General features: G+C 38.6%; 1 protein-coding gene across 1 annotated transcript in view; it reads right to left on the bottom strand.

Annotated features, from left to right (window-relative positions):
- The window catches only part of LOC127545750 (PDZ domain-containing protein 2-like), a 102,997-nt gene that overhangs the window by 42,045 nt on the left and 35,285 nt on the right, over positions 1-25,667 (bottom strand). Inside the window, exons 3-5 of the mRNA XM_051973226.1 lie at positions 22,373-22,515; positions 13,449-13,581; positions 4,148-4,312 (exon numbers count right to left, since the gene is read on the bottom strand). Of these exons, the coding sequence (XP_051829186.1) occupies positions 4,148-4,312; positions 13,449-13,581; positions 22,373-22,515 (441 nt within the window). The remainder of the gene's footprint in view (positions 1-4,147; positions 4,313-13,448; positions 13,582-22,372; positions 22,516-25,667) is intronic.

The following is a 25,667-nucleotide window of genomic DNA, read 5'->3' as shown; positions in this document are numbered from 1 at the left end:
ACAAGAGACAAATGCTGATATGCTAAGATGGAAAACCCCAGGAGAAGAGAAAAAGCTTCACCAAGGCTACATTTTTACCTTGAAGGCATTCCTGCTGAGGCCTGTGTATTAAATGAATAGCTAAATCACCCAAGAATGGAGCCAGGTCAAACATTTGAATTGGCTTGTAATTTAAAAGAAAAAAAAAGTTCCTAAGCCAATTAAACCAATGAAACCTCTTAGTAGGCTTTCATCAACAAATCTGTGAAAGTCTTTTATTTCACAGATGGAAATGATTAAAAAGGATGTCAAATTCCACTCATACATTTCTTATTTCTGCACCTGTAAGTTCTGGTCTGGCCATTCCCTCCAGAGCACTTAAGTTGAAAAAACGTAACTCAAACCTTAAAGATATGCAGTGTGCACTTAATTATTTATTTTTCATGGCTCCTATAAATGGCAGTCAGACTTTCCTTTCAAATAGGTTCAGTTCATGTTTAAGAAAAAGACATATGGAGAATGTCAAGTTTGAGGAGCCGGGGAGGATGGGAGAAAAGAGAAAGTCGAAATTCACCCATGTCATTGGTTCCCATTATGACTAGATGCAAACTTAGACAACAAGAGATAGCTTCTTGACAGCTTCTTGAACCAAACAGAAGTAGAAAATAAAACAAAAAACCCAACTCTTTTTAACACAGTGATACATTCTCGTGCCTGGGATAGGAAAAAAAAAATAACTTTTTTAAAGTAACAAAACAGGTTTTAAAACTAACCTGGACTACCAATCTGTACCCCAGTGAGCAACTCCTTATCTTTTACAGGATTATTCTAGGTAAGTGAAAAGGTCTGCTGCAGGTAGGCAGAATCTTCCTCCTAGTAAGAGGTTTCAAAATCTACCAATGTAGCCCTAATGTAGCTATCCAATGTACCCTCACAAATTGGGAACTAACAGCACTGAGGAAAAGCATTTGGGATTGATATAAGAAGAAAAGAATTCCTGGAGAAAGTATGACCTAAAAAGAACAGATTAAATCTTTAGTCAATCAACAACTATTTAAGTACCTCCTATGTGTATGGCTTATACTATTGCTTTTGGTACATCTAGATATGGGTACCAAACCACCTCCAAGTCAAGATCAAGAATATTATCTTTCTCTCTCAATCCATCTCTCCTTCACCCTTCTCTACTTCAATTGAGACCATCATCATTATCCCCAAATATTCTGGATCATCCTTACATCTTTCCTTTCTTTCATTTTACATATATTTGATTTGTTGATTTTATTTCCACAATGTCTCTTTTTCTGATCAATTACAAAGATCACAAAAATTCAGGTCCTTAATACCTCTCATCTGAATGACTGAAATAGTCTCCTAATTGGTCTTTTTCTGTTTTCCTCTCTAAACTATCCTTCATAAAAGTTAGCAGAATAATATTCCTAAAGCCTAGTTCTGGCCCTCTACTATTTCTGAGATAAAATACAAAATCTTCAGCTTGACATTTAAACTTCTTTCAGCATGGCTTGAGCATATGATACTTAACTTAGTTTACATAAATCTCATTTATATACTTTATATTTCAGCAAAATTAACTTACTTGTTATTCCTAGAAATTAATACTCTCATCTCCTATTCTTTATGCCTTTACAAATATTGCTTCTCAACAGAATTTTATTTTTCCAAATACACGTGAAGATAGTTTTGAACATTCATTTTTAAAACTCTGTATTCTAAAATTTCCCTCCCTCCCCCTTAGCATCTTCCTCCCAAAGAAAAGCAATCTGATACAGATTGAACATGTGCAATCCTTTTAAACTATTTCCATATTTGTCATCTTGTGCAAGAAAAATCAGACCAAAAAGGAAAACACCATGAGGAAAAAACAAACAAAAAAAGATGAAAATATTATGTTTCGATTCACATTCAGTCTCCTTAGTGCTCTCACGCCCGCTTACTAATACGCGCTCTCTCTCTCGCTCTCGCGCTCTCTCTCTATCACTCTCTCGATGTAGATGACATTTTTCATTGTAATCTATTGGATTTATCTTGGATCACTGTATCACTGAAAAGAGAGAAGTCTATCACAGTTGATTATCACATAATCTTGCTGTTACTGCATATAATGTTCTCCTGATTCTGCTCACTTAGCATTTATTCATGTAGTTTTTTCAGGATTTTTTGAAATCAGCCAACTCATCATTTTTTACAGAATAATATTCCATTACATTCATATACCATAACTTATTCAGTCATTCCCCACTTGATGGGCATCCATTCAGTTTCTAATTTCTTGCCACTACAAAAAAGCTGCTACAAACATTTTTATGCATACATGTTGCTTCTCATGCTTGGAATACACTAGTTTTTCAACTCCATCTGAGAGAATTATTCTCTCCTTCAAGTTTCATCTTATGTGCTCCTTTCTATGGAAGGTTTTTCATGCTCACCCTAGCTGTCAGTTCTCTTCCTTGCTCAGATTATCTTCTATTTACTTCTCTGTTCAGCTACCAAGTTTCCCTTGGCAGAATATAAGCCTGCTATGGGTTAGATCTGTTTTTCATTTCTCTTTTTATCCCCAGGGCTGTTCACATAGAAGGTATCTTATGAATGCTGGTTTAGTTTTGCCCTCTATGAGTGTTCAGTCTAGTAAAGACACAAATGGGGCCAGATGACCTTTTATAAGGCGTGTCAGAGTGAAAGTTCTTTTCATACATAAAAGAGGCTAGTCAAAAGGTCATTTTTTAACCCTCAAGTTCCATGATTCTTTGATAACTCTAACCAGAAAAGAGATGGCTTTGCTATGGCTTTGCTTCGGCTTTGTTTCCTTCCATCCTTATAAAAAGGAAGGGCTAAAATTCTTCCTCCTTCAATCTTTCCCTTTAATCCTTATCACCAATCAAAAGTATTCCATGTCTGTTTTAGTAGGATATTTCAATATATTGTATTAAATATGAGGAGTCTCCCAAAAGCTGCAGATGTTATATAAAAGTGCTACATGCTGTTCTTCTGATTCAGACTTTAAGAAGTATCTGCCATGGGCCAAGCACAAGGATCCAAAGGACCCAAAAATATCCCTGCTTTTAGGGAGGCTCACATCTTCCTGAAAGAAGGACGATGAACCATGTGTATTCAGCAAAGCAAATTATAAAACAGATGCAAAGTAAATACAGAATCATTGGCTTGTGAGACTTATGCTAGTATTATAGGATTAAACATTCAACCCAATTTTTTACTATTATAAAAAAAAAATTCTTCCACTTTGACCTCGGACTATGTAACTCTGGGCAAGTCAGCCCCTAAAAAGAGTTTCCATTCCCTTCCAGTTTCCATGACTAAAGTAGAGGCTGCAAATATTGCATCAAGCTGCACTGATGAGACTGTCAACTTATCCTGCCATCAAAAAGTCACTTTATTAAATGCCTGTGAAAGTTATTCTTGAACTGAAACTGATTCCTATTTATTTCCCTTTCCTGCCTGTCTAAGGCATCTCTTGCAATCGTGCTTTTTCTCCCTTCTAACATGTCCATCTTCCAAAATACAAAGAAAAACTATACTAAAAACAAGAATAAGAGCTTATACCTATTAAACATACTAAAATGTGCATGGCTAACTTTGCTACAGTTACATCATTTCATCTGACTCCATAATCCTATGGGTAGATGCTTTTTTTTTTTTTTTTTTTTTTTTTTTACAGGTGAGAAAACTAGAGGCTGACTCATTCAAAATCAATTGAGCAAATACCTGAGGCAGAATTCCCAGGCCTTTCTGACTCCAAATCTCATGCTCTATCTACTACCCCACACTACCAATAGCTTATATTTTTCATATTGCTTTTAAGTTTACAAAGTGCTCTCCTCAAAGCTCTGAGATAGATGTTATAAATATTGCCATTTTACATAAAAAAAAAAAATGAGGCTCTGCAATGATGTAACTAAGGAAGTATAAGGACCCTTCCCAGAAGCCAAGTGTCTTGGTTGAAGTCATAGAGCTGTTTTCAGTCTACCATGTTCTCACTCTCGCATCTGATCATCTCCTAGAATTTGAAATTCTATCTAAAGGAATACTTTTTTCTAAAATAGGTTTTCATCCAATCAAGTCCCCAATATCCATTTGTTTAGCAAATATATCTCAACTGCTGAAGCCCCTGGGTACCCAAGGACACACTTACTGCTCCATGGTTTGGTGACTGGCTGGCTCCCTTTTCTTCTTCAGCATCTGGCTCTTCGTTCTCCTTATTATCAGTATAAGAGGAAGCATCCGGGCCTGAATAAGTACTAAGCAAGTCTGGCAAACTTGTAGATGGATATTTGAGGAAGTCCACTTCAGAATTTTCCTATTGGGAATACAATCAAAAGCCCAATGAGTGTCATGTGGTAGTCCAGTTCAGAGAGAGGGGAAAGCTTAGCCAGGATCCAGGCATTTTGCCCAAAATAAGCCCTAAAACTTAAAAAAAAAAAAAAAATGCTAGACATGTCTAAGTTGGCAGATACTCAATTTTTCATCCAATTTTTATTGATAATTTTTTTAAACAAAATATTCACTTCTCAATCTCCCCTGACCAGGAAGCCAATCTTTGTAGTTCAATCTTCCCTTGGTCTTCTTTTCTTCCCTCCCTCCATCTTCTTTTTCTCTTTTTTTCTCCTTCCCTCTTTAAAATCCTTTTTTGAGCATATTAAGGGCAGTATGGCCTATGTTTAAGAGATCTCTAAAAGACAAAGCCACTGAAAAGGTTCACAAATCTTTCAAATCTTTTCTGGAGTGCCTATCTGAATGCCATAGACCTAAAATTCCCCATGTATTCTTCAGAAATGAAAAATTCCCTGTAAAACTTCAAAAGAATTTTAAGATCTTGGGCATTGTAGAAAATACAACCAGATCCTTAGAAACTTTGCCTTGAAATATTTCTTATAATATCACTTGATCTCTGTTCAAACACTATAGCACAAAGGGAACCAACATACTTGGAGCTGAGTAGTAAATAGGATCATAGTTTCATAAATGTAGAGGTAGAAGAGACCATAGACACAATGTGGTCTAATCTCTCTCATTTTTAAAATTCAGGACATGCCTTCAAAGTGACACAGGTTATAGGTAGTAGGGTGGTCAAGATTTGAACCCTGGTGTGTATCACAAAGAAATTATAAAAAGGTGAAAAGGACCCACATATGCAAAAAAAGTTTATAGCAGCCCTTTTTGTAGTGGCAGAGAATTGGAAACTGAGTGGATGCCCATCAGTTGGGGAATGGCTGAATAAGTTATGGTATAGGAATTTTATGGAAAATTATTGTTCTATAAATTTTTCTACCATGATTACCATATATTGAACTACTTGCCATCTAAGGGAGGGAGGGGAAGGGAAGGAAAAATTGGAACACAAGGGTTAATGTTGAAGAATTATCCATGCATATGTTTTGAAAATAAAAAGCATTAATAAAAAAGTTATTGTTAAGAAATGATCATCAGGATAATTTCAGAGAAGCCTGGAGAGACTTATATGAACTAATCTAAATGAAATGAGCAGAACCAGGAGAACATTGTACATGGCAACATCAAGATTATATAATGATCAATTCTGATGGGCATGGCTCTTTTCAACAGAGAGATGGTCAGGCCAGTTCCAATACACCTGTGATGGAGAAAGCCATCTACACCCAGAGAGAGGTCTGTGGGGACTGAGTATGGACCACAACTTAGCAATTTCACCTTTGTTGTTGTTGCTGTTTGCTTGTCTTTTTTCTCTCATTTTTTTTTCTTTTTGATCTAATTTTTCTTGTGCACCATGGTAATTGTAGAAATATATTTTTTTTAAAAAGATCTGAACCCAAGTTTTCTGATTCCAAATCCTGGACTTTTACAGCCATACACACCATGCTGCCTCAATTGAACTTTTTTAAAGGAGATCTGATCTGTGAGGATCTGAGTAGGAGCATCATATGGCATTTAAGCATTTTGATCTTCTCTCTCTCCTGGCATAGCAGACAGACAGCGCTGGCAGCTGCGGGTACACGGATGGTGTGCCCAGCCTGGAGTCAGCCAAGCTCACCTTCCCCGACACCGGGCCTCTGACACTTATTCACAGTGCGACCCTGGACAAGCCTCTCTTCACTGCTTGCCTATTTTCTTCTATAAAATGAGCTCAAGAAGGAAATGCCAAATCACTCCATTATTTTTGCCAAGAAACTCCCCAGTGGGGCCTGCCAACCAGACTGGGTCAGCCGAGGGGCCTGAGAGCTTTCTCACAAGGGAGGCCCAAAGTCACACCCGGCAGCAAGGCCTAAGGCAGAGCCGCGTCAGACAGGGGCAGGGAGCTCCCATCGGAGCTAGTCCATCCCAGAGCCCAGTTCCCTATCCAGTCCCACTCCTGAAACCAAGTAATGTCAACCGGGCCAAACCGCCTCTAACCTGTGGATGGCAGAAGAGTCGGGAACTTCCAAGCGAGGAGGTGTATCAGACACAGGCATCGGCCCTGCTTAGCTGGGGGCCTCACGGCGGTGGGCCCACTTTGGTGTACGCACGTATGGCCAGACAAAGAGGCCGGCAGCGTGGCATAGCCACGGCGGGGAGACCCCACAGTGAGACAAGGTTACCCGGTGGCAAAGTCCCTCCGTGGCAGGACTTCCTGTCTGGGGCTGGCAGTGCCCACACAGGCTCAGGGATGTCATTGCACAGGGAGAGGGCAAAGGCTGAGCTCGGGCATCACGGCCCGATGGGGCTCAGCTCTGGAAAACAGGGTTTCACCTCAGCAGGTACAGAGTCAGACCAAACCCCAGCAACATACAGAGTGCTGGCCTTGGGGCAGCAAGGTGTGAAGTTTAAATCAGGTCTCATAAGCTATTGGCTGTGGGATCCTGAGCCAGTCACTTAGCTCCTAACTGCATTCCCATTTCCCCAGGTGTAAAATGGGCATCATTTGTGGTTGTTCAGTCATGTATGACTCCATTTTTGTTTTTTTGTTTTTTGGATTTTTTTGCAAAGCTCAGGAGTGGTTTGCTATTTCCTTCTCTAGTTCATTTTACAGATGAGAAAACTGAGGTCAAGAGGATTAAGTGACTCGCACAGGGTCACCCAGCTAGTAAAAGCATCTAAAGCCAGATTTGAACTCAAGAAGATGGGTCTCTATCCATTATGGCGTCACATAGGTGCCCTCAAATAGGGATCATAATAGCGCTTATCTCATGGTTGTTTTGTGAAGATCAAATAACAATATTTGTTTTTTGTTGTTTTAAGGAGGTTTTTTTTAACATGGTAAAATATGTTAAATCCGATATATGCATACATATTAATACATTTATCTTGCTGCATAAGAAAAATCAAATCAAAAGGAAAAAAATGAAAAAGAAAATAAAATGTAAGCAAACAACAAAAAGAGTGGAAATGTAATGTTATGAACCACAGTCTATTCTCACTGTCCTTTCTCTGGGTGTAGATGGCTCTCTTCATTACAAGTGTACTGGAACTGGAAAATGACAATATTTGTAAAGCACTTAGCACATATGTAGCGTATAGTAGCTGCTTAATAAAAGCTTATTTCCTTCTCAGCTTCTACATCTACAAAACCAAGGTGTTGAAATAAATAAGACTTTAATGTTCTCTTCATTTCTAAATTCTGCGATCCTAAATTTTGTTTAACCCATAGCTTTTTTATATAGTATATCAGTCTTGGTAAACCTGAGCAACAAAACCCATCCAGTCAAGTGTGATGACTGTAATAAGAGGACATGGGTTGATGCTACAAAGAAAGTTTAACTCAGAATTCTAGGAGAGCCAAGAATGTCCAAGTATGGTCCATGAAGATCACCTGGGATGATTCAGAAGATTCATGTTTATAATATGTGACTATGGTTCTGTTTCTGAGCCTAATTAACATGTAGGCAATTTGATGAAAACCAGATACCACTCATTGGTGTTTCCCTCTTACTCTCAAACTCTGGGAAGATTTCCTTTTAAGACGATGAGTTAAGTAGTTAAGTAGTCTTTAGGGTTTCTTCTCGCCTAAATTGTTTGTTGGTGACTAAACCCTTAATCCCATCCTCCTCTACCTTTTTAGATAACAAGGATTTCCTTTTAGTAAAAAGTAATTACAATTGCAAAATACTGCCCCATTTGCCAGTGTCCAATTGGTGACCAGTCCACCCTTCCCTTGATTTTCCCCCCCTCCTCTTTCTCTTTCCTTCTGTCTGTCTGTCTGTGTCTCTGTTTCTGTCTGTCTTTGTCTCCTGTGTAACTGTCTTTCTATCTCTGTGTGTCTCTCTGTTCCTCCTCTTTTCTGCATCTTTGTCTCTGTCCCCTTCTCTCTCTGTGTGTCTGTCTCTCTGTTTCTTTCTGTCTCTGTGCATGTGTATCTATCTGTTTATCTGTTTCAGTCTCTTTATCTTTATCTCTGTATCTGTCTCTGTCTCTCTTTCAGTGATTGTTATCTCACTTGCTTAAGGTTTTTATTTGAATCAATGCATCAAATCAGAAACTAGAAAAGGCTGATCCTTAAAGGCAATAAGTGAAGGGAGGGGCCAGGGGAAAGGACCTGGACTAAAAGGTCATCTTAAACATGTGGAAATCAATGCCATTCTCCTCAGTCTGAAGGAGAGGCAAAACCCTTGGCTCGGTTTTGTCGATATACCCCATGGCATGGATATCTGCAGGTGTGTAAGTGGGACAGATAAAGTAGGTGGAACCTTGGAGAGAGAAATATGACACACCAGATTTCTGCCCAGGAAATAGTTGGGCTGTTCAGAGCCTGACAGGGGCCGGGGCAGGAACCATGACAGCATACTCCTCAGACCAAGGGCAGGGGACACAGCTCTGCAGCATTGGCCAGATTCCAGCAAAAAGATAAATGTATCCCCTCACACCTGACACACATTATTCAGAAGGAAGGAAGGATGGGGAAAGCCTTGATCCTGGTATTCCTTTGGGGCCGGAGGCAAGGAGACCAAAAGAACATTCTGACAGAGGGAAGAAGTCACCCAATTGCAAATAATCCAAGGCATGACATTAGCCTCAATTTCCAATGAGATGCATTAAACAAAAGAGCAAACCGCATGACCTTTCTGAGTGTGAGCCCAGCTGGATGCTGGGGCCCACCTCAAGAAGCCAAGCCGTCTTCCCTGAGGCTGGGAGAAGTTTTGGGGGCCCTGCCTCCAGTCACCACAAGTGTGAGGCAGCCTGGCACAGCCAGCAGGGAGCCAGCCTTAGCATCAGGGCAATACTGTTGGGTCGTATTACCTGCGTGAGCCCCAACTCTCTCAGCACCTCGGGCACCTCTCCAGGTGTCTCTACAGACCAGAGGCCCACGACTCTGTGGAGAGCGTTCTCATGCCAGGAGTTCCTTACAGACAGAGGCCTTTCCTTGTGAGCCCTTCTCTAACACTCCCTAAGGGAACGCAAACGTGGTGATTTCCCACCACAACAATAGCTAGCCTTACCCAGTGCTTACCCCATACACCAGGCCCTGTGCTAAGTGCTTTACATAGAGCATCTCCTTTGATTCTCACCACTACCTTGCAAGGCGTATGCTCTTAGTATCCCATTTTACTGCTGAAAAAACTGAGGCTGGCTTGCCCAGAGTATCTGAGGTTGTATTTGAACTTGAACAGGGCTTCCTTCAGGTGCCTAGGAAAGGGGGAAACTAGATAACAATTGGGGTGAAGAGATTAACACGGTAATTATTTGTAGAAATAGATGCTAGCTCTGTGGTTTCAGTATTATTAAGAAGTCTTAGAGACTACTTACAGGGCAAACTGGGGCCTTTTCTTACAACTTCTGGTCTTGGAGTAGTGAGAGATTAAGAGAGTCACAGCCAGCACATGTAAGAGGTAGAATTTGGACCTAAATTTTCCTTTATTGGAGTAATGATTTAGTAGGCCAAGGGGCTTCTCTTATTACTTTATAGCAGAATATATTTTATATTTATATGTAATATATGAAATTTTTATTATAAAAATATATAAACATCATATAAAATTATATATATACTGAACAATACAATAACAAATATAATAACATTTGTACATAATACTTCAAATTATCATTCTCTTATTACTTTATATTTTATAGGTTTTAGTAAAACTGATTTGCATTTCTAACATTCATCAGGTCAAGAAGAAGGTATCCATTGTTTAGTACCTGCTCAGGGCTGTGTCTGATAGTGGGAATACAAAAACAAAACACAAAAAGCTGACCTCAGCCCCAAAGGAGCTTCCTTCTTTTATATCAGAGGACACAACAAAGAGATATCTGAACATATACAAAATAAGTTTAAAAACACAAGATAATGTTTTGGGGGTGGGGGAGGAACCAGCATATAGGAGGGAGGAATCAGGAAAGGTCACATGAAGCAACGTCACTTTAGCTAAGTTTGGAGGAGTAACCAGTGGTTCTGTGAAGCAGGGTTGGGGGAAACCTGTATTCTGGTTCTGAAGAAGACACAGGATTAAGAAAATGGAGCATTGTATACAAGAAACAGCAAGAAGACCAGTTTGATCAGAGTACAGAGAACATGAAGGGGACTAATAAGTAATAAAATTGGAACTCTAGGTTAGCACTATACTAAATAGTGTTTTAAATGCCAAACTGAGTATTTAGTATTTGACTTTAAAGTATAATAGGGAGCCACTGACGTTTTTTGAATAGCGAAGTGACATGGCAAATAATTTCAATTTTGCATAAAGAGAAATATCTGAGTTGGGCCTTAAAGGAAGACAAAGATTCTGAAAGACCAAGATGAGGAACCATGCTATTTGCATCGCAACATTCAACACCTTATATGTAGAAGAAGCTAAAGAACTACTAGTCAAATGAATAAATAGAATAAATGAACAAATAAATAAATGTATGTTTATTCAAATGTATTGAGGATAACGTTGAATGAAAAGATATTTTCCTTGTCATAACAATTAATTTCCAAATCCTGTGTGTAGTCTTTAATTGTGGGTTTTTACTTATGTACATGATTCATTCCGTTTTCTTTGGGATGATGGCTTTTTTTTTTTTAATAGGCAAAATTGTCCTCACGCCCGATGGAAAAAGAATGCTATTGTATGCATGGTACCTATATTTTTCTGGAAGGGACAGTCCCTAGCCTCAAACCTCTAGCAATGTAAATTAGAAGATCTGAGAGGAAAGGGGGAAAACTATAGATCATTCTAAATAATTGTAAGGACTAAAACACACACACACACACACACACACACACTCACTCTCTCTCTCTCTCTCAGTACTTCGAGATCTAATTGTGCCCACTTTCAGGACCTACACCGCCTTTCAGTATTAATTTAATGAAGTTCTAGCCAATGGCACCAACTCACTAAATTGTCAATAATGTGGCCTGTTTCATTGTCTGAAGTGCAGCAAAAAGAGGCTAGATTTAGGAAAAACTACACCTCTCTCCTCTTAATTTCACTTACATTTTATCTACAGAATTAGTTAGACAATGAATGGTGTTTGTAGTGTAGAGTGTGTGTGGAGGTCAGAGATGTTTCAAGGATCTTAACTCAGTAGTCCCAGGTGGAAAGCCAACCCACAACATAGCTTGAAATCTCCTTTTCTAAAAAGTTAGCAGGTCAAAAGGCATTCATTAAGTGCATACAGTGTACTCGAGATAGGAATATAAACAAAAACAGTCCTTGCTTTCAAGAAGTTCACAAGAAGGGGGAGAAAACTGTGAACAACATATACAAAGTTTTTAGACAAATGGGAAGTAATTCTCAGGGGAAGGTCCAAGCATTAAGATAGAAATGAGAAAAGCTTCTTCCAGAAGGTATGGTTTTAACTGGGACCTGAAGGAGGTCAGGGAGATCAGAAGGTGGCCATGAGGAAGAAGTCAGGAGATGGAGTACCTTATTCCAGAAATGCCAAAGAGCCAAATGCCTCTATAACATAGACTGGATGGGAGTAATATAGAAGACTGAAAAAAGACAGAAAAGGGCTAGTTTGTAAAGGGTTTTAAAAACCAGAGAACTTTATATTTTATCCTGGGGATATTGCTGACCAAGAAAATGAGAAAGCTTTTTGGTTGAGAAAAAACCCAAGATTACAAGTGGGAAGAAAATCTGGGCCCTCATTTCAGTTACAAACTAACTCCTAAATGTCAAAACCTCAGTTTCCTATTCTGTCAAAGGACTGTGTTAGACAAAGACCCAATTCAGATACCACTTCTTGCATGACGTTTTTCTTGATAATGCTGGCTGAAAATGGTCTTTCTCACCTTCAGTTTCTTACATACTTTTATGTATACATCTTCCTTTTTCCAAACTCCACTGAATTTTAAGTGGCTTAAAACCAGAATTTGGGCCACATTTATGTCATTTCAGTGACTACAATAGTAATAAATATGTTTTCTTATTGAGATGGTATCGTTTCTTTTGACTAAAAAATGCTATGATTCTAAAAACATCCCAAAATCCAACATCTCAAGCTGGTTAGGTCAGGACCTTCATTCTATCTGATCAAGTATAAAATGGATTTGGGAGTGAGAACCTTAATATGCTTAACCCTCCCTACTCAAAGTAAAAAGATCTTCCTCCTTTTCTCTGAAGAATTTCTGTCCTGCCATTACATTCTTTTTCTCCATCTAAAATTCTTGTTCCCCTTCCTTATTTTTACCAAACTGGTCTTCTCCAGCCCTAACTTTTCTTTTTTTAAAAATAATAATAGTTTTTTTTTTTTTATTTTTCAGAATACATGTAAAGATAGCTTTCAACATTCATCCTTGCAAAACTTGTTTTTCTTATCTTTCTCCCTCCTTCCCCACTTTCCATCTGCCATAGATAGCAAGTAACCCAAATTAGTTTAAAGATGTGCAATTCTTCTAAACATATTTCCACATTTATTATTCTGCACAAGAAAAATCATATTAAAAGGTTAATAAGGAGAAAGAACAAAAACAAGCAAGCAAACAACAACAAAGGTGAAAATACTATGTTGTGATCCACATTCAGTCCCCTGGGTACAGATAGCTCTCTCCAACTCAAGTCTATTGGAATTGTCCAGCCCAAACTTTTCAACTGTGTGTGTGTGTGTGTGTGTGTGTGTGTTTAAGTTTGCCAAAAACTTTAACCATAATTTAAAATGAAACTAATGCTAAAACACATAACACTTGGTCAAACATCTCTGTGTGCTTACTGGTTATGTATTTAGGAAAAAAATCTCTTGAAGGCAAGATTTCTTTCTAGTAGAAGTGTTTAGTGGAAAAATAAGACAAAATTTAATTTTTTTTAAACAAGTGCATGTTACCTGCTATGTACATCTCTAATGCAAAGTACAAATTCAAAATGGTAACAAGCTGTCTTGGAACCAAGAAGCTGTGATTTCAAGTCCTGACAATGATGCATACGTGTGAGTTTGAATAAGTCACTTAGTCTCTAAATGTCTCAGGCAACCCTGTAAACCCTGTAAGTTTCAGAGAAGATACCAACCTGTAAGGGTGGATGCCCATCCTTGCCACTGTGAAAATAATAATTGAAAATACCTACCCTGCTGGCCACCACCAGCTGAACGAGCCCAGCTGCAGCACGGAGAATGGCCACAGCTTCCTGATGTGAGAGGCCAACAAGTGACTGGCCATTGATCATTAATAACTCATCTCCTGAGGTCAGCCTGCCATCCCTGAGGAAGCAAAAAGGAAAAAACAACCTTTGTCAAGATGCTTTGGAGAAGAATTGTGATTTTCCTGGAATTGGGACTGGACAGGACAGGGGGAAAGGAGGTTAGTATGGGCCAGAGTAAATTCCAAAAAAGAAATAATGACTATAAACAATTTTAAATAGTTACTTATTTGTATGACTTGAATTGACCAGCATTAAGCTCATAGGTAAGCATCAGTCCCAAAGATGGCAAGAGGTTCTGTGTGTTAGTGACAAGTCTATGAGAGGAAATCCTTTACTCTGGCATTTCTATGTAATTTCTTCTAAGTAATTTCTACTTATTAGTTAACAAATAAATCTTGAAGGACCTGCATGTGGCAGGCATATGTATCCTTGGTAAATGGAGAAGCCAAGAACCCAAGAAATTTAGATGACTGACAACGACATGGAGTCATAACTGGCATATATGACATGGGGTATGGCCCATAAAGTGCTGTTCGCCATCCTGGGGCTAATAAGCAGACATTGCTGCTCTCTCTGTGAGAGTCAAACCTCCTGAGTATAGTTGCATGGCTTCCTGGAGTGACAAGTAAAGGGAAACTCCCAACTGCAGACTCTTTCAGGGCTAGGGTCTGCATGTCTTTCTCTGCTGCAGTTGAACTCCCAACTCCTAGGATGCTCTCTCCTAGTCTTAAATTCTCTGTGTGGTCTCATTCTCTTCCCTCTTCCTTACAATATGGATCCCTAGATCCATTCTGGAAAATCCCAGTCAGGCTCTTAGGGTAGAGAAGAGCTTCAGATATGACCTCAGCAAATACACATAGAGTTGGAGGAGGAAGGTGGAGAGCAGAAGGGCCTGAGTTTTCAGTGTTGTGGGAGGGAGGAGAAATAATCCCAACTTATAATTGGTACATTAGATCCAAGGAGGGGAGACAAGCACAGCTTTCCCACTTACCTCCTCAGCTCAGGTTGCTGAAAGAAGTCATAGGAATTGGAGCACTGAGGGACCAATAGTTTAGATTAGGAATATCCTGGTACAGTCTTTTCTGCACCAAACATTGACTTTTCCACATATCCGCCAGAGGTTACAGGAAGAGTTGAGATAATTTGCAAAACCTGTCAACTTTCTATATTTGTTTTTAAGATAAATATAGAAGTCAAGAAAGCCAGTAAAGGGAAAAGATATCTCCCCTTAAAACTACAGCACCATATCTCCCAATCTTCTAGAAATACATCCTCCACTTCCCTTACAGTTCTTCTTGCAGGGAAGAATGTAGTTCTTTGGTATCATTCAGAGTTGGCTCTGACAGATTCACTTAGTAGTATAATGCAGGAAGCAATTACTATCCTTCTATTCCTTAAGCAGAGAACAAAAGTTTCCAGGCTCACATCATCTTGGTGAATACAGCCATTGAGAGACCTGTTAATGCTACCTGTTTGACATATATTACTGTATCTGTGGTTGGCTTCTAGTGATCCCCTTCTGAAGGTCACTGGTGAGGGAAGCCTCTAAGGCTGGCCTTATTCCCTTCCATAAGTCAACCCTTTCAATGCTCTCCAGGAGCTACTTTGGCTGTTTGGTCACTTGGCTCACAAGGCAGGATGGCTGGGAGAGAAACATCCCCCCAGTCCCAGAAAGGGAGAAATGAGACAAGGGAGTTCAAAATATATAAAATCATTCTAGAGGTAAATAGTGAAAAAAGCAGAATCAAATCAAAGTAAGAGTCAGGACTTTAGATGAGGAAAATCATGGATTTAGAATAGAGGGGACCCCACAGGCCAACTGGTCCAATCCCCTTATTTTACAAATGAGGAACCAAAGCTAGTGTCATAAAGTGACTCGTCTGACTGAAAAACTGCTCTTTTCACTGATCCAGTCCCTATTCTTCACTCTGCTTCCTTCTGTATTTCCCTGGAAGGCCTCACCTCTCACCAGCTGATGATGAATCACTAGGGACATCCAGCTCAAGACCAAAAGATCTAACTGGGGAGAATCTGTATCCTATAAATTTTTTTTCACATGAGACCACCAAGTCTTCTCATGGGAGATGGAGCTCACATCCTCATTAGCAAAACCTTCTGTCCTTTTCTCCTGTAGACCTCATTATTTGTGATCACACTGTGGTTAGTCTTATTCTGATGGTCTTGGATGCCCTAACTCTAATAGACTTGTGCCACTGATTAATGGCACTAATGGAGAGAGCCCTATCACAGAGCCAGGAGAGAACTCACTCAAAAGAATAAAGCAGATCAAATAAAATCACCCTTCCCAAAGTACAAGGACTCCAAATAAAGTGGAGAATAAAGGGCTGTTTTGGTCTTATTTTTCTTGTACATGACAAATATGTAAATATTTTTAAAAGCATTATGCATGTATAATCTATATTAGATTGCTTGATATCTTGGGGAGGGAGAAGGCAAGAGAGAAAGGGGGAAAAAATTGGAACACAAAATCTTACAAAAATTAAAGTTGAAAACTATGTACAATTTGAAAAATAAAATACTATTGGGGGAAAAAAAGAAAATAAAGGGCTGGATCTCTAAGGTAATGTGGCCTGTGTATTAGGGAAGAAGCTTACCATACTTTCCAGAGTCCAGAAAAGTGTCCCATGAGACAGTGATCTGTAGTAGTCTCAGTCTCACATAAAAGGCAATATATTGACTTAGAAAAACACAAATTAACGTTATCTATGTTTTACTGTATTTTTATTTATTTTCTTAAACATTTCCTGTTAGGATTCTTATAAGGTGCTAAGTCACTGGAATTGAGAGAGACAATAATTGTCTAATTTAGCATGGTACTTAACAGTTCTCTAGTTCACTAATGTACTTAGTACTTATTAGAGTTCCACAAGATCACACCTTTAAGAGAGCATATATAAGGAGGAGCCCACTAAAGGACAAGCCCACTCTTGGAGGCAGAGACAGATTTATTCCATTTTCCACCTTTGTGCTGGCTGGAGAGGAAAAGGACTAGAGCCAAAAGCTTTTGGAACCAAGGAGAGAGATATGCCTCTAAGAAAGCTAACCAGGCCCAAGGAAGGTGACAATACTTGAAAGAGAAAATAAAGGATTTGGACTTTAATTCCTGGCTGCATTTGAGGTGATTATTATTTTTTGCTGAAACTAAGGCTGCTCCCAGAAGCCCTCCAAGAAATCTGCTCCTAGAGAACTTTATATTTTAGAGAAGAATATTACATTTTTCCATTTATTCTTTAATCTGGATCCCACTGTATTTGGGAGCTTTGTGAAGAGAATTTCATCTGTTTCCATGGCTTTACCTCATTCTACTATGGCAATCCAAGTCCTACCTCTGGCTTTGCCTGTCTCTGAGGTCCAAGCAATCAGTCAACAAGAATGACTTAATTCAGAAAGTTTAGCTGAGAGGGAATAAAGCTGTTCTTGTTTTACCTTCTTGGTTCTAGTAAACCAGCTATGAGTTGAGATACTTTTTCTTTTCCTCCTACAATCCATGGAAGCTCAAGCCAAGGCCCCCAGTGCAATGCCTGCCAGTGGATCCCTACATTCTACATGTTCTAACTGATACCATCTCTCTCCCCCCTCCTCAGCAACTGCCATTTCACCAAACAGACAAAAGTTAAGAATTGGAATCTAGCCAAGCCTCATTCACAAGTTGGGGCCAGCTTATTCTTCCTTTGAGGAAGGGAGCTGGACATCAGATCTCAGAAAGAGGAAGTGGAGAAGAACTAAGTTCAAAATTAGGAAAAGTCAGAAAGCTGGCTAATACTGGAAGTCAAGCTGGCAAAGGCCGGTGCTTGCATTCAGAAACTTCAGAGTACAAATACAGAATGGGAGGGGTAGAAGTAAGAGACATGAGTAGGGAAACAATTTAAATAAAAAAAGAATCTGGAAAAGTTTTAATGAATTGTGAACTCTATATGGGTCAATGGGGAGATACAGCAATCCAAAAAAAAAAAAAAAATGTCATCTTAGGCTCTGTTACTGAAAGTGCTCTGAGGAATGGAGCTACAGATAAAACTGGATTTTACCCTGGTCAGACCAAGTCTGGGAGCCCTATGCCCAAGTCTAGGTACTATAAATAGGATGCTGATATTTCGAGTACTTCCAGGGAAGATGACCAGGACAGGGAAGTCATATAATAAAAGGAAGTATTACAAAAAGGTGGCCTTTTCCTTAGGTTACCTTTTTGGAATACTTACTTGGCCAAACAGGCCAAAGTTCACTGGTTGAAGGAGTAGCATGGAAAAGAAGGTCAACATTTCTAGATGAAGAAATAAAGGAAGGCCCCAAATTCAAGCAGAGATAATCAAAGAGAAAAAGGTGGAAAATGGTGTAGGATCAGAATCAAAGCAGGAGATTTTGAGGAACAACAGAATTCAAATCAATATCTAGGTGAACTCTTTCCCCATGGTGGTTTTACTTATGTCCCCATGCTTTAAAGCATCCACACTAACATCTGACTTAGCAAATAGGATCAACAAGTGGCTGAGAGATACCGACAACTTTGCCCAAAGGATTCAGTGAGAAATACCAGGAGACTGTAGGCATGAGGAAGATCACTGACTAAAACAGGACTCACAAAAGGACAGGACCCAAAAACTCCCAGAGAGTTTAGCAGCAACAGCTAAGAGTTCTTATTGTTATGTGAAACAAACCAGTATAGCCTGGATCTGATCCAAAATTCCACTCTCTTCTAATTCAGTGGCCCCATGGGCCAACTCTAGTTATTTTCTTATAAGGAAACGAAATGTGCTTCCTTCTAACTTTGACTAGTTGCTCCTACTTCTCCCCTCTGAGCCCTGAATCGCTCTTCCTCATGCTAGCCCTTACAATACATAAAAATACCGATGGCCTCTTACAGTCACTTTCCCTCCTAGCTGGTTATCTCCTGGAAGCTTTGGACTCCTCCTCCTTACTTCTCATAGCTCTCTAGGCTCCTGGTTCATCCATTCTACCACCAGGTTTTATAGATGTCTCCTTCCCACAAAATACCTGCAATCTTGTCCCCTATCAAGGAATAGGATGACTGAGTTGTTTTTGTTATTGTTTCATGACACATTTGGGTTTTTCTTGGTCATTTCTTTTTTCAACTCATTTTACAGATGATAAAATTGGGGCAAAGAGTTGAGTGACCTACCCAGGGTCACACAGTAAGTGTCTGAGCTTAGAATTGAACTCGGGAAAATGAGCCTTCTTGACTCCAAGGCCAGTGCTGTACCCACTGCAACACTCTAGCTGCCTAGCTGCCCAATAGAAGTCAAGGATCCTTATTTTGTCACCTAATATTTGAGCAAGTTGCTTATACTGTCTAGCCCTCAGTTTCTACTTCTTCAAAATGAAAGGGTCATAATAGATGGTCCCTAAGATGTTCTTCAGCTCTGAACCTATGATTTCATGAAAGGGCCAATTAATAAACACATAGATAAATACATGCAAATGTTATGTACTACCCCAGAGTTCCCTAGATTTAGCATGTTGAAAAGTAAATCCAGCAGGTAAATTCCTTCCCCCAAGGTATCTAGGATAGTGAGGATGGACAGAGAGAAGTTAATTTTCAGGGAAGGCATTCAGGGAAGCTAGAAATCAGGAAAAACTTCATATAAAAAGTGACCCTTGAGTCTAGCTTTGAAGGAAACTAGAGATTTCTAAAAGAGGAAGGTTAGGAGACCCTCCCCCACTATATTCTTTACCTTCACCCCTCTCCAATGCATTCCATTCCTTTCTTTTTACATTCTTATCATTACTAGATGTATATCAATTAACTCTTAGTTTCAACTAAAGTTCTACTCCTGTGCCTCACTGTATCATGGAAGCCAGTTTAGGCTTTTGAGGGCTATGCCAGAAGATTAGTCTGTAGCACCACCTACAAAACTTAAAGTATGCTTTATCTAAGGAGCAGCTTGACTAGGACCAGAGGTACTCATCACTAGAAAGTCATCCAGCAGGTGAGAACTTTATAATTCACAGAAATCAAGTAGACTGACCCTGAAAATCCACGAAAAGGTCTATTTATTAAATAAGTTAAATGGAGGGAGTCCTCACATAATATCATAGATCCATCAAGCCACAAGTCTTTATGGCATCTCAAACCAAAGATGATTGTAAACTCTCTGATGGTGGGAACTAGGTGTCTTCCTTAGTATAGGATGCAAGAGTGCTGCTGTGTTTCTATGAACCCTCAGGAAATGCTCAATGATTTTAGGCAATAGAAAGAGAGAAGAGATCATTGGGTTTTGATCACAGCCCCACCACTCACTAGCTTGATGACTTTGTCACCCTTTTTATGGATCTTAGCTTCTTTATTGGGACAGTGGGAAGATGGGAGTAAAAGATCTTCAAGATCATTTAAGGAAGACTATTGATAGAGAAGAAAATCAGAGTTCTGAAATGCCTCAATTTCATGCCCTACAGAAAAAGTCTAGAGAAGAGTAAACTTAGTGGGTGGTAATAAGGAGAGGAAAACATAGCGGCTCTTGACAAGTATTTGAAGAACTGTTTCATAAGAGATGATTTCATTGCTTAGTTCACAATAGGATGAATATCAGTGAGGAAAAGAGGTTGCAGAGAGGCAGATTTAGGTCTGACATCAGGACAAATTTCCTAATTAGAGTAACTGTAAAATGGGAGGCAGCAAGTTCTCTACTAGAAGTCTTTAGGCTAGAAGGACCATTTGTTGGATATATTATAAATGTGGGGAATAGATAAGGTGAAAAACTTACAGGAATGTATGAATTCTTTTTCTGTATTTTATTATTTCTGTGTTTCCCCTGTGACCTGTATAATATGTGCAAACTCATATCTACTTGAGCCTTGGCCAGCTAGAAACATATTTACTTAACCTGAGCTGAAGACATTTATTGGTATTTGACATTTATCGATATTTAGTCTATTAGCTGGACCACTATCTGCTTGATTAAGCCTAAAGGCCTGACTTTCTGTTTCCTTGAAATCAGGAGATTTCAGGGAAACAGAAACCTTCCATTCCAATCTCCCCAAATAGCAACAACCAATTAGATGCCTTCCCCTCCCCTTCTCAATGCTCTTTTATTGTGATGTAATTTCTTGTATAAAAGCTATGTATCTTTATTACTTCTTTAGCCCTCCTATCATGAGCTTTCTCTTTCTTATCTCACGATGAGATGGCTCATGCTCTGGAGGTTTTCAATAAACAACTTTTCTGCCTTCTACTGAGTGATCTCTGAGTAATCGTTTTTGGGTAAGGGTCTTCTACATCCCTCACATAAAGAAAAGATTCTTGTTCAGGAGTAGATGATCATCTGAGATTCTGCCACTTTGTGATACTTTCCAGCTTCAAAATTTTAGGGATTAAGGCTAGTGAAATTTAATTATAAAATTGTTTTTCTTTCCTCCTCTTCCAATAAATGTAGCAAATTATTTTCTTACTCTACAGGCAAATTCTACCTGCTATAGTGCACCTTGCTTCTGCCCTCAACTGTGAAATACTCTATTTCTTAGAATATTCAGGGTGTTTCCAAAGTCTAAATATGATTTTGTGTTATTAAAATTTTAATAATGTAACACTGTCCATTAAAGCTTTAATAGCATAAAACTGCACTTAAGACTTTTGAGATACTCTGTTTAAACATATTTCACAAACAAGCAGAAGGGAAAATCAGGAATGAGTTTAGCAAGAAAGTGACATATTAATCCTGTTGTGACCTCTGGCTATTAGACACTATATATTCCTGCAATAACAGAGATTGTAATTCAAAAAACAGAAGATCTCAATTCAAGGTATGGCTGACTTATTTATTTATTTATTTGACAATAGCTTTTTATTTTCAAAATACATGCAGACAAAAATCCGACCTATGTAAAAAAAAAAAAAAAAAAAAAAAAATACATGCAGACAGTTTTCAACATTCACTCTTGTAAAACCTTGTGTTCCAAATTTTTCTCCCTTCTTTCTCCCCACCCCCTTCCCCTAGTCAGCAAACAATCCAATACATGTTAAATGTGCAATTCTTCTATATATATTTGGTATGACTGACTTATAAAAGCAAAGAGACTGAATTCATGAGATATAGTTGAAAATCAATTTTATTACTGATTTGGGGGAAAACTTGCTACAGTTTGGTGCAAATGTGGAACTCAAGGGTTCCCACAAATTCCTGAGTGCAGATGAAAATAGAACTAGGAAATGTTTAGCAAAATAAAAATATAATACAACAAATGATGTTAATTTGTGGTTTTGTAAGTCAATATGGGACCCATAAGAATCCATTTCTATTCAACTTTAACATCATCCTGCAGTATATCCAGAGCTGAACTCAAGTTCCTCCCAAGAGCCAGGAATAGCTGCATTCTAATTCTTTTTCTGTCTCTATTGATGTGGATACAGGTCAAGTCATTTAGAATCTCTAAGCCTCGATTCCCTACTCTGTCAAATGGAGGAGCTGGAGTAGATGACCCCTAAGGTCCTTTACACTATTGATCTATGTTCCTATGATGAAATTGCCAATTACTAGAAAGACCCAAATGACAAAATAACAGATAATTAAAAATGTAAATGAGTTGTGTAGATATAAACAAATGTTTTCTTCACAACAGTGAGCAGTGCAAGTACTGGCTCTAAGTGCAAGAACTGGCTCTATTTTATAGAGAGAAAATTGAAATTTAAAAAGATCAAGTGACCACAAATCCAGGACTACACAGCTAGTTAGGAGTCAAAAGCAGGATTTGAACAAGGATCTTCTGCCTCTAAGTCTAGCATGACATCCCATGATTCCTATAAATTAGCTTTTTTAAAAGTGGTTAAGACGAGGAGGGGAGAGGATGGAGGCAGGGAAACCATGCAGACAGTTCCATACCTGTGAGCGGCACCTCCTTCTTCTACGTGTGCGACAATGATTCCGTGGGGTGATCGCTTTGATCCTCGGCCTCCAGTTATCTGGATGCCCAGGCCGTCTGATCCTTTCACCATGTGCATCTTCCATATCCGGCAGCCTTCCCGCTAGAAGAAAAAAAAAAAGAAAGATTATACTGATGTAATGACACAGCACTGAACAGGAGACACTTCATGGAGCCATCACAGCTGGGATAAAAATCAAAAACATTTAGAAATGGGTAGAGGAACTGAATGTCCTCTCTGTATGTCAGAATTAAAGTCTACAGCAAGAAAGAACAATTAGCAAATTCATGACTCCAAGTGCTGTTTATACTTGCCTGGTAAAAGCTCACATCCTATCAAATTTACATGCTCTCTTTCCTATCTCCCATTGCTACCCCTTCTGCTCTCAATTACATCATCTCTAATGTGGTGCTCAATGAAAGGGCACAAACAGGAGTCTGGTAAAAAATCTCACTCTGAAGACTTAAAAATCCTTTAAAAACAAACCAGAAGAAGACCAAGAATTAAAATTTATTTGATTTCTCTGGGACTTTATTGCCCAAATTTCTATGGACTTATTACCTCAATTCAATGCAATAGACTTTATTAAACACCTACCATGTCTTAGACCCTGGTCTAGACATCAGGAATACAAAGACAAAATCATAACAGATGCTTAGGTATGTATAGGTATGACCTGTGTGATTATGATTATGAAATAATAACTATCTGCTTTCTTTATCCATCAAGAAAGTCTAAGTCTCCTTTCAAAGTACAATAATGGTAAAATCTCCCTAAACTCATGCTGTTAGGAATAGGCAATGTGCCCAATAAAAATGCTTGCAAAACAGAAAGAATTTGAAACATTTGGAAAATTTGAAATACACTGACAGAAAGTGAAATGAAGCTTTATGCAACAGTAAAATACACACACACACACAAGACTTGGACTGATTGCTGATGTGCAGCAATAGGAATGTCTAGAAAAATTATTGCCAGACATCAGAGACCAATTGGACTCACATCCCTGTTATTGCACTTTGCTGGAGGGTCTGATTTTTCCAGAAATGCATATAGCACTGCTGTAAAGCTCTCCTTTAACCAGATGACCAACTAGACAGTCTGGGCCAAATGCAACTCTGGAAGCTGGAGAGTTACCTCAGAAGTTCATGAACTTATTCTTCAAGTTTCCCTGTTCTGACTCCATTGCTCCCCTTGTCCCATTTCTGTCCTTCAGAAATCTGAGACAGCCCACCTAATGGAGAGTGAGATGCATTCCACCCTTACCAGCAGCCCCTCACCAACTCGGGTTCCTGGGACCACTCACTATTCCTCAATACATACCACAACCAACACCTAATGACATACGATTTTATTAACTGATATTAATGCATGCATATACCATCCACCTGCACAGCACAATCATATGTCAAAGATAGGTGAGCTGTCCTACCTATATACCATGCCAGTAAAGGTGCTCTGGAAGAGTAGGACATTGCTTCGCATAAAAGTGGTATGATCTATACTAGACAGAACACTGACTAGGAGTCAGGAAGTCTTGGATTTGAATCCTATCCCAAATACTTACCATATGACCCTATGGAAGTTACTTCATTATAATGAGCCTCAGTTTCCTGCTAAATGGACTGAATAATAGAACCTCTCACACATGGTTATTGTGAGATAAATTATATGTGTATATGTCAAGGCATGTCATGTATGTGTGTAAATATACATATATCTACATATACATAGATAAGATATACACATATGCACAATACATATACATATATACACCTATATATTCATATAATCTATATACATACACACATATGTACATATAAGCATGCATATACACAGACATATATATGCAATACAGACACACCAATACTTACACATGCATATATATGTGTATAAAAATCAAGAAAATTCAAAAAGGGATCACAAAGAGCAGGGCACAATTGAAATACAACTAAACAATATTTAATAATGAGGAAATTAAGTTATACACACATATATGTGTAAATTCACATATGTGTATACATACACATACTTGTGTATGTGTAAATTCATGAACTTTTGAACACCATTTAATGTGAGTTGTCATGTCTTCTAGTTCAGAAAAAAAAAGCATGTAATACATTACTAATGGGTCAAGAGTTTCACAGTTTGATTTTAGGAATAGGTAAATTTACTTGATTTCAAGCTGAGGCTCCCCTTTGTTGGAGAGAAGATCGGGGAGTATTTTCTTTTGAAAACATAAAACTCATACTGGAATGATGTTGTTTTCACTTGATCATTTGTAAATACTGTTAGAATCAAGAAGTTTTTTTTTTTGTTTTGTTTTGTTTTTTTGTTAGAGGGAAGAGTGCATGGGTCCTTTGATTCAATCAATGTAGGGAACACCTAATAGGATACTTCCTCTACCAGGACAAGTCAGGGAGTGATAATTTGCCTAGAATCCCATAGCCAATATGTTTCAATATGTCTTCCTGATTCAAAGATCTGCAATTTGGATGCAGGGTGGATCCAACATTGGTTCTTGGAAATAATGGGGAAAAAAACAGGCATCTCTCCAATCTGCATTTCTTTAGGCTACAATGTATTTAAGTAAAACCCATATTCCAGGTGATTTGTTCAGATGGCAATGTTTTGGATATGTCTCCAAACATAATCCTTTAGAGGTCACAGAATCAAAATGGTAGATGGAACTTTGAACATTAACATAACTCATATTCCCTGGTTCTAGGAGACATCTAAAGCTTCTTAGATAATTACATGGAAAAAAAAAAAAAAAAAGCCTTTTTTGGATGAAATGTGGTTCATTGATTTACTCTATGTATCTGTCTGATGGGCACATTGTCAAGGTAGCCAAATGTTCTTTTACATTTTTTGTTAACAGCAGTGTTATTTCTAATCTTACTTAATGAAAAAAGGGCAGCTTCAGAGCAGTGAGAGAGCACTGGGCCTGGAATCTAGCAGATTCTCCATAAGTTCAAATCTGACGTCAGACACTAGCTGGGTGATGCTGAACAAGTTTCTTTTTTTTTTTTTTTTTTAAATTTTTAAATAACTTTTTATTGACAGAACCCATGCCAGGGTAATTTTTACAACATTATCCCTTGCACTCACTTCTGTTCCGATTTTTCCCCTCCCTCCCCTAGATGGCAAGCAGTCCTTTACATGTTGAATATGTCACAGTATATCCTAGATACAATATATGTTTGCAGAACCGAACAGTTCTCTTGTTGCACAGGGAGAATTGGATTCAGAAG

Source organism: Antechinus flavipes, chromosome 1 (genome assembly GCF_016432865.1).
Source record: "Antechinus flavipes isolate AdamAnt ecotype Samford, QLD, Australia chromosome 1, AdamAnt_v2, whole genome shotgun sequence".
Lineage (NCBI taxonomy): Eukaryota > Metazoa > Chordata > Mammalia > Dasyuromorphia > Dasyuridae > Antechinus > Antechinus flavipes.
This window is presented reverse-complemented; position numbering and strand designations above follow the sequence as displayed.